Here is a 10,215-nt window from a genome sequence, read left to right on the forward strand (position 1 = left end):
CGCGGCCCATCGGTTTGGGTCGTGACACATGCTTAGGCTTTATTCATGCTCACATTAGTTGTACTTAGTTATAGAAATTATTGTACATGTTTACCCCAGTCTCTATTATTTGCTAATATGTTGTGATACGTGATGTGGGTTGTGTTCCCTTATTTGTTGATAATGGTGAGGCTAGTAAGGTACATGATTGAGTGAGGCCGAGGGTCTGGTTGTGAGGATATTAATACCGTAGCGCATGAGTTGTCTGTGTAGCACGTGAGTTGACCGTGTGGGTCCAGGTATTGATACCATAGCGCGTGAGTTGTCGACGAAGCACGTGAGTTGACCGTGCGGATCTAGGTATTGATATGATAGCACGTAAGTTGTCTGCGCTTAGCGCTTGGGCTTTGGGAGCCCCTCTAGAGTCTGTACACACCCTATTGAGCGTAGAGTGTTGAGTGTATTGAGTGTTGAGTTATGAGTGTAAGTGATGAGTGATGGAGTGACACTGCTATAAGATTGTATTTATTTGTGATGTTGTTGCGTTTATCTATTAAATTTCTTTGTTGCATTACTGAGTTATGGAATTATCTGTTTATTTCTGTTTATTTTTAAATTGTGAAAATAAATAATTGGACTATTTTACTTAGCTCGCCACTACTGCTCAGTTCCTTAGTTATTTCTGTTACTACTGAGTCGGTTGTACTCATACTACACCCTGCACTTTATGTGCAGATTCAGATGAGTTAGGGCGCGGCGATCGTTGAGTTCAAGGCTATCTGTGGAGATTGCAAGGTAGTTGCTAGCGTCCGCGGACCTTGTTACTCCTTTTGTTATTTCTTCTTTGGACTGTATTCTTGTGGACAATAGACAGTTTATATTTTTAGATGCTCATGACTTAGTGACACCCCGATGTTTGGGGCTAGCTTCCGTATTTTTATATTAATTATATTTAGAGTTGATTTAGTTTATGAGAAATTTAAAAGTTTATATTATTTTATTAAATCCTTAAAATTAATTAGTAGTAATATTTTGGGAAATAGGCTTGCCTTGTAACATGATAGGCGCCATCACGACCATGGTTATATTTTGGGTCATGATAGTCTTATTCCTTCTTTCGTTCATTTTCCAATTTAATTACCATTCTTTATGTTATAAGTACTTAATCATTCTTCCTAGAAGATTATTACGGCTTATTAGTGCTGCATTCGGTGAGTGAAGAGATGGTAGACTTAACACAAAAGAATATAAGCCTAAAAACATTGAGAGGATCGGGAAAAAACTGAATACTCATATTCCACGGCTATGACATTAGTATTTACTGTTGATAAGGTAAAATTATTACTTTTCTTTGTTTTACAGTTTTTCTTTTTAGATATAAGAGACTTTATTTAATAGATATCAAGGTATGGTTATTTGAACAGTCATTCTTTTGATTCATTATGTTGTTGCTATCATTGTATTATTTTTTATATATGATTTTGTATACTTTTATTTTTGTAAATGTGGAAAAGGATGATTGATATTCGATGCTTTCTCTTGTGTTTTGTTTGGTTAAACTGGATGCATATTATAAAACAAACTAAAACTACCTGTTAGGGGTTACAGACAGATTGTTTGCGGGTGAAGATATCAAATCCCCCACTACCTGGCCATTGTTAATAATATTATAGTCCATAATTTGTCTTTTAAAAACAGTTCCTGCAATGTCTGCCCAAAAGACATGCGTGACATATACCGAAGGAACTGCTGTTACAAAAATATCTTCAAATAAGTTCTTGTTAGTCCCCTCCTTTGCCAGCAGGTCAGCAACTTTGTTGGTCTCCTTGTAGCTGTGCTTCACCACCACGACGCCTAGTCTTTGGACGATTGATCTGCATTCATGAATAAGTGAGTCAAAAAGGAGGTTCCTATTGATTAGCATTCTAATTACCTCATTTGAATCAGTGTTTATTTTCAATGGTGTTAATTGTCTTTCTTCTGCAATTTGTAGCCCTTTCAGAATGGCTAGCAGTTCTGCGTGAGTGTTAGTGGTATGCTGGATGGATCCCATGTAGCTTAGAATCCAGTTTCCACTTGCATTTCTGAATACTCCTCCTAGTCCTCCCCTTCCAGGATTTCCTGTTGCAGCTACATTAGTGTTGAGCTTGTAAGTGTTGATTTTTGGTGACTCCCATTTGACCCATTTATTGTTTTTTTAATTTTGGGTGTTTTATTCAACATAATGGTTACATATTCAGTTGCCTTAGCTATAGTACTTTTGGAGTCCACCCTTTGCTTTCTGTTATTGAAAAGATTGTTGTTCCATGTTAGCCAGATTTGCCAGAAGCAGAATGGTAGTAGCTCTTCCTAGGTCATGATGTTGTTATAGTGCTCTTTATTAAGGGATGCCCATGTGTTTGGCCAATTCCTAGAAGTGAATGATAGTATAGGAGCATTGTTGTTGTTTGTGCTTTGAGAGATGATTGCTTGCCAGAAAAATTTGGAGTTTGTGCATTCTAAAAAGATGTGTGATGATATCTCATTAGCCTAATTGCAAAAGTTGCATGTGGGATCTAGTTGCATCCCAACATGATGGAGAAAAGCTTCAATGGGGAGCCTACCATGGAATAGTAGCCAAAAGAATGATTGAATCTTTTTGGGGACTTTTAGTTTCCAGATCCATAAAAAATTGTTGCTCATGATTTCCTCTCTTTGGTGTTGAAAGCTATCCAGGAGGGAGTAAGCTGATTTTATGGAATAGATTCCATTTGAGGTGGCTCCCCAGATCATTCTATCTTCCTTAATTAGGTTGGGTGAGATGAAAGTGTTGTAGATAGAGTTTTGGATGTTTTGAGGGATGGTAAGAGAGATGGTAGAAAGATCCTAAGTTCCATTATGATGAGCAGAAGCTACAGTTTTGGCTGTGTCTTCTCTTCTCAAAGGTCCTTCTATTAAGGACCTTATAGTTGCGAGGTTATTTATCTAAGGGTCATTGAATAAGCTGACCCTGTTCCCTGAATGCACTACCCATCGTTTTGCTTTCATGCAAGTTTTCCATCCCTTTAGAATACATTGCCAGGAGTTGGATTTAGCTTTTTTAGGGGGTTCCTCCAGTTGCAGTGCTTTGCAATTAGAGTTTTTGCCCGTAGGGCTGATGGATTCTGGTATAGCCTCCAAGCAAGCCCTGAGAGAAGGGCTCTATTTTTCAATTCAGCTTTCTAAATCCCCAGCCCGCTTATCCTTAGGCATAGTGATTGTTTCCCAGGAGACAAGGAGCGTCTTTCTTTTAATGGCAGTAGTACCCCAGATGAAATTCCATTGTATTTAATCAATCTCATTGGTTATTTTTGCAGGCAGTTTAATGTATTGCATTACATGATTTGGGATAGAGTTTAGGGATGCTTTTGCCAAAGTGGTTCTCTCTGTCATGTTCATCATGCTTGTTTTCCATCCAGCCATTTTAGAATGGAGATTGTCAATGATGAACTGGAAATCACTGTGAGTTGGTCTTTTGTGGAAGATTGGGAAGCCCATGTATTTTCCAAAGTTTGTTGAAGCTTTTATGGCAAGAGTGTTTGAGATGAATTCTATTTGTTGAGGTTGGCAATTTGCACTGAAATAGACTTTAGACTTGGTAAAGTTGATCTTTTGCCTAGATGCCATGTTGAAAGAGTTGAGAGTACTCTTGATTGTGTTATAACTGGCTTGGTTAGCTGTTGCAAAAAGGGTTAGATCATCAGCAAAGAATAGATGAGATATCTTAGGGCCACTTCTACTAATGTTAATGGTATGTCACTCACCCTGGAGAACATTTTTGTCAATGTATCTGGAGAGTCTTTCCATACACAGGATAAACAGGTAGAGGGAGAGAGGGTCACCCTGTCTAATACCCCTAGTAGGTATGAAAGGGTTTGTTTGCTCTCCATAAACAATGACAGAGATGATGGAGGAACTGACACATGAGATGATGAGATTGGTGATGGTATTTGGGAATTTGAAAGCATGGAGGGTTTGCTTAATGAAAGACCATTCTTGTCTGTCAAAAGCCTTTTCTAGATCAATGTTTAGAATCATGTTAGAGGATTTGCCCTTCATTTTCCCAAAGTATGTGATGTATTCTTGGACAATGATGGCATTGTCTTAGGCTTTCCTATTGTAGAGGAAGCTATCCTGACTAGGGCTAATGATGTGGGGGAGGTAAGGCTTGATTTTTTTGAGAATGGTTTTTGTCACTGTCTTGTAAACAGTATTGCATAAGCCTATAGGCCTGTAATTTTTTATCATTGAGGCTTGGGGGCATTTGGGGATGAGGCACAGGAGGGTTTCATTCATGACTGGATTCATTGTTGATGTGGAGAAACAATTTTTTCAAAATTGGATGACTTCCTTACCTACTATGTCCCAGTATTTTTGGTAGAAGAAAGGATGAAGGCCATCAGGGCCAGGGGCTTTGAAGGGCTTGAAGGAGAACACTGCACATTTAATTTCACTATCCCTAAGAGGCATCACAATTGTTGTTTGTTGAATTTGGGAGAGGCATTGCCCCTAGATTTCAGAAAAGGACGGGCCATTTTGTGACTAGGGAAGGGATGTTGTCTAAAGCTCTTGAAAGAATTTTAAAATTGATTGCTTGATTTCCCCAGGCTCAAACATCCACTGTCCTGAGTCATCTTTGAGAGATAGGATTTTGTTTCTCTTCCTTCTAGTGAGGGTAGAAGTGTGAAAGAAGTTTGTGTTGGCATCCCCATCTGAGAGCCAGCTTATTCTAGACTTCATTTTCCATAAATCCTCCTCATTCCTTAGGATTGAGCTAAGCTCCTCAATGAGGGTGCTCTCAAGGGTTTGCATGGAGGTGTTAAAAGAATAATAAGAGGATTTTTGAATCCCTGCTATCCTTGCAAGCAACTTCTTCTTCTTGTGGAAGATATTACCAAAGGTATGTTTATTCCATTGGAGTGCATTTTCCTTGAACAAAATGGTGGATGGAATTAGAGAAGAATTAGGCTGAAAAAACTCCCTAATTAAGTTTTGAAATAGTGGGTGGCTGCAGCACATTGATTCAAACCTAAAGGATTTATTGAGAGGAGTGTGATTAGTATTGCTTAGATTGACAAGCATGGGGAAGTGGTCAGAGTGGGTCCTGGGGAGATGTGTAATGTTTGCTTCAGGGTATTCATTTACCCATTGGTTATTAGCAAAATACATGTCAATCCTTTCTAGAATTAGACATGACCTATTCTTGTATCTCTTATTTGACCAAGTATATTTGCTACATTTAAACCCTAGGTCTACTAGGTGACAACTATTAATATAATTCCAAAATGAGTTACTCCTGTGGGTGTTGATAGAGTTTCCCCCAAAATTGTCTCTTGCTTTTAGAACTCCCTCTGTGGTTATTTGAGATATTAATTAAGTTATCCCAGAGGGCCTTTCTATCCTCAATGTAGTTGCTAGCATAAATCGCAGAAAAAAACCAAGGGGCTTTAAGGGTAATACCTTAACCATGACATGGATACCCTGGGAATTTCCAACCACTTCATCAACTTGGAGGGAAGATTCCCTCCACATTATCACTATGCCTACAGAGTGGCCTACAACAGGGAACTAGATATGCATATCGTACTAAAGCTCTTCAGTTAGCTTTTTTGATCAGCCATTTTGGTCTCCAGGAGAACCAACATCACGGGTTTGTGCATTTTGACCATGTTCGAGCAATGCCTCCTGAACACTACACTATTTGCCCCTCTAACATTCCATATTATGAAATTCATTAGAGGGTTCAGTGTTGGAGGGCTATTGCTCGTTGATGCCTTGTCCCTGCCCTGGGGTTGCATTGCTTCTCTTCCCCTATGTTGAGATTGTTGGGATCCCATTAACAACTTGGCTGTTTGATGTTTTTCTTATTTTTCTTGATTGCTTTTGGTAGTTTTGAGTAATAGTCAAATTAGGTAAGTTTAAAGTAGGTAAGTTGACTTGTCTCGACGACGAATCTCTTTCGATGGGGTTTTTGAGGGTCTAAGTTGACATGAAAAAAAAAATAGAAATATGTTGGACTCTTCCTGATGACGGATCCTCTAGACAATTTTCTTGAGGGAAGTAGGTCCAAAGAAAATACCAAAAAGATTTTTTTTGTTTTAGGTAGTGTAGTAACTCCCTCTTGATTTTTCTTTGGGCCACAATTCTTTTCCAATGGTTTTTCTTGAAGCGGGTGTAGTTAGTTTTTGTTTATTTTGTTTTTAGTTTTTAGTTAGTATTGATGGGCTACGAGCGGAAATAGAAAGACAAACTCTTGGCGTTGATACACCTAAACACATAGACACTAGAGTGTAACGCTTAGTCTCAGTGGTTGATTCTGGCTAGAGTGCCTTAAATTATATGTTTGTAACTGACTTGAATACTCAAACGAGAGTGTCTTGATAAGCCAATCTGGAGCGAGTCATGTGTCATGTGCGTGTGAGTTGTACTGTATTCTATACTCTACATTTGATGCCTAGAACTTGCCCTGTATGTTTGCAAAGTGAAATAGTAGCTTTATTCAGTCTTAGAAGTGATATAGGCATTTGTTTGTTAAGCCATATATATAAAGTAGACCCATCTAAATGTAATACATCGTAGTTAACCCCGTTGAGCCTATAAGCCTGTTTCTTTGGCAACCACATTACGAACCTTACCCAATTATTTGAATGGCCCTTCTGTTTGAACCATTTTACCTCTCATGCGCACTTGAATGGTCATGAAATATGCAAAAGATAAATTGTGGGGTGGTGGTTTAGTTTTTGACTGGAACCGATGAAATAGAGAAGGTGCAGTTTTTGAAAAAGTAAAAGAATAAGCACCACTTAAAAAAAGAGAAAAAAAGAATGAGTAAATATAGTAGTTGATAAGTGGTGACTTGATACAATTGCACCTAATAGAGTGGGATGTTATAAATAAATATGCGGTGGAATGTCTGGTTGACATAAGTATAGTTTTGAAGGTTAATGTGATTGTATTAAAAGTGCTTAGGGAGGTTAGTCACTATATCCAAATATATCCTACCCGTCCCTTAACCTACAATACAACCAAATGAAGTCCTAATTGATTGTAGACTGAATGGGCTCACTTAGTAGAGTATTACACTACGAGCAAGCCTATGGTGCATCTTTGTGGAATGTGAATGTTCTTTTCGAGAGTGAGCGAATTTTGTCGATCTAAGTTCCTAATTTTTATTAATATTATTATTTGTGGAACTACTCTCTTGTGTGATGTGAGGGCATGTGATTCACGAAGGAAAGGTAAGTCTTGACTTCTGTATAGAGTAATTTGAGTAAGTACGAATATTGCACGGCACGTGAGAGTTGACTTTTGGGGCAAAGATTGCTCACTACTAGATGTAACTTTGGTAATTTATTCTTGGTGTGATACGTTAGGGGAAAAGCTTAGTGAAGGAACCTTTATAGAGTGTGGTGGATTGCTCGAGGACTAGCAATGATTTAAGTGTGGGGTGTTGATATTAGGCTAGATTCATGTAATTTAGCGACTGTTTATGCCCCAGCTTGACTATGTTTCACTGTTGCATGATAGTTAAATGATTATAAATTGGCTCTAATTGTGAATTTCATGTTTTGCAGGAGCGAGTTGCGCGTACGAGGACATAGAACTGTATTTGGAGCTAAATTAAAGTAAGGGAAGCCCCTCGAAGCTGAGTACGTTGAAAGAAGAGAGAAAGAAGGGCTGAAATGATGACCCAGACTAGCACGACCGCACTAGCCCACGAGTTCGAGGCAGAATACTATGCCATATGCGCGGTCAGTAGCGCAACCGCGCTAGTCCAATTCAGAAAAATATAATTCAGGGGTAAACTTGGAAGTTCGAGGGTAATCCCACTTAACCTATAAGAGGTCCAGCTCGTCCAAAGGGATATTATCAAGGTTTTTATAGCTTAGTTGAAGGCAAGGAGGATAATTTAACATCGAGTTCTTCCTTTCGTCCTTTTGTATTTTACCATTTATGATGAATTTTGCTATTGTTATGATAAACACAATTATGAGTAGCTAAATATTTATTCTAGGGTTTTGATGCAACCTGTTGAAGGATGAACTTCGTGTTATGTTAATATAGTTTTCCCAGTTTAATCTCTATTTGTTCAACTACATTCTTATTGTAGTTAATTGATAGGATCCTTAATTAGTTGTGCCTATTTAGTATGTATTACTCGGGAGAGAGTGCATATTTAGGTAATTTTTGAACAACACCACTCCCAGAGTATATGAGGGATCAATAACCGAGGGTTTAAAGGCGGGATTAGGGATAACGAAGCCTTGGGTGCGATCTAAAGTGAGCTGTATTAAAATCTAGCTAGCGTAACTTAGGAGAGTGCGTCTAGTAAATTGTCGTGATTACTCAGGAGAGATTTAAGATAATAAGAGTGCTCATGATCGATAGAGATGTTAGGAAAATCTATGTGAAACATAACAGGAAGGGATTCCATCGATAGGGAAAATCATAACCTTAGATCCCTCTCTTACTTGCATACAACCCAGTCATAGTTAGCTTTTAGTTTACTTGCTTTCATTCAGTTATAGTTAGTAAAAACATCCCCAATTGTTATTCAAAATATCTGGGAAGTTGATTACGAAGAATTTAGTAAATCTAACGAAAGTAATTGATAGGTTAATTCTTTCAGGATTCGACTCTGGGCTAAATACTCGGATTATATTTGCAGCGACCGTTTAGTCCTTTTTATAAGGCATAGTTGGGCGTGATCACTCATCACTGAAGTTAAGGTCAGAAGAGGTTTGAGTGTACCTTGACTCTGGTGAGAGGAGAAATCCATTCCGCATTGGACTAGGTTCTTTGGGCATAGGAGTATCAATGTCTCACTGTGGTCCACGTTGAACTCCAGTGCTCGAACTGCTTCCAGCCATAGTGAATCCACCCTCACTAGGTTGTCGATTGGGGTTGCTTCCTGATCCATTGGCACCTCATGATTCTTCAGTAGCTCCAGGGTTGTTGATATTCCTTTGAAGATATTCCCCAGAGGCGATTGCTGTTGTTTCTCCTGAGGTGGTTGTTGTTGATTCTCTTGCACCAAAGACGAAGTTTTCTGGGGTGATTCCTATTGAAGGATCTTGAACTGTGGGGTTGCATACGGGTCTTCTACTGATGGATCTGGGAAGAAAGGCATGTTGTTGAAGATCTGTTGCATCTTGTTGTTCACCGATGGGTCGTTGTTTTGTTGCATGTGGCTTGGGTAGCTCTGGGCCATGACTGCCAACCATAGTTGTGCTCCAAACATCCCAAACCCCTGTTTAGATCTTTTGCAGTTACCCTTACCAGATGAGCTAGGTTCTGGATGATTAGAGAGATTGGTTGATCGCCCAACTGAAAATTGTAGCATAGGGCTTGGCCATGGAGGGCTAGTTCCAACCACAATGCTGGTATGTGGTCCGGCGGTGGTAGGGTAGAGGTTAGGAAGATTGGAGGTTGGTATTGGGTTCCATTTTTGGGTTCTTTTGTCTGACCGTTTTTGGTTTAGTAATAAGGGATAGGTTATTGGGGTAATCATACGTTTTTGGGAGTTGTGGAATTGAATCGACAGTCATGCTTGGTGTTTTGGAGTCTGTGTCTGATACACAGAGTGTGGGATTATTGTGATATCCGATTGAGTTGATGGGTTGTGTCAAATCACTAAAGTTCTTTTGATTGCTCAACTTTGGCTCTTGAGCTTTCATGGAGGGTGTTTTCCCAGCTGGTGTTGGTAGAGGAGACGTAGTGTTGTAGGAATCATGATTGAGGTCTACCATGGAGTCTAGTTTTTTAGATGTGTGGGAGGGCCCAGTCTGAAATTTCTGACTTTCACCTTAGCTTTTGGGCTTAGTTGACTTTGGGTATGGGGTAGTGTCAATTGGGTTTGGGTTGGTGTGTGTGGGGTTCGATTTGGTTTTTGCTCGTGGTGTAGGCCTCTTTCCAGTATTTGGGAGTTGTTGTGCAGGCCCTAGGTCCGCTTTCCTCTTTACACTTATATTGGGCCTTTCTTTTGTAGGCTGCCCGATTGTAGCTTGCTTTTCTGATTATTGTATTTTTATTTTTATGGGTTAGGCTTGGTTCATGTCCTGTAGAGGGTTGGATTTAGAGGTGTATCGAAAAGTCTGAGTGTCAAGAAACTTACCGGATGTAGCATCGAACATTTTGACTTTGATGTCATCTGGTTTTGTTGTTGGTTTGTTCTTTCTACATTGGTCTGTTGCTGTATTTTGCTGCGTGATGTTCTCC

General features: G+C 39.3%; 1 protein-coding gene across 1 annotated transcript; it reads right to left on the minus strand.

Moving 5' to 3' along the window:
- Positions 1-1,567: 1,567 nt before the first annotated feature.
- On the minus strand, positions 1,568-3,034 carry LOC142172509 (uncharacterized). Its single transcript, XM_075236141.1, has 2 exons — positions 2,968-3,034; positions 1,568-2,109 (listed from the first exon to the last, which is right to left on the minus strand). The coding sequence occupies exons 1-2, from the start codon at positions 3,032-3,034 to the stop codon at positions 1,568-1,570; spliced, it is 609 nt and encodes a 202-aa protein (XP_075092242.1).
- Between the last annotated feature and the right edge of the window lie 7,181 nt (positions 3,035-10,215).

This window comes from Nicotiana tabacum, chromosome 18 (assembly GCF_000715075.1).
Source record: "Nicotiana tabacum cultivar K326 chromosome 18, ASM71507v2, whole genome shotgun sequence".
NCBI lineage: Eukaryota > Viridiplantae > Streptophyta > Magnoliopsida > Solanales > Solanaceae > Nicotiana > Nicotiana tabacum.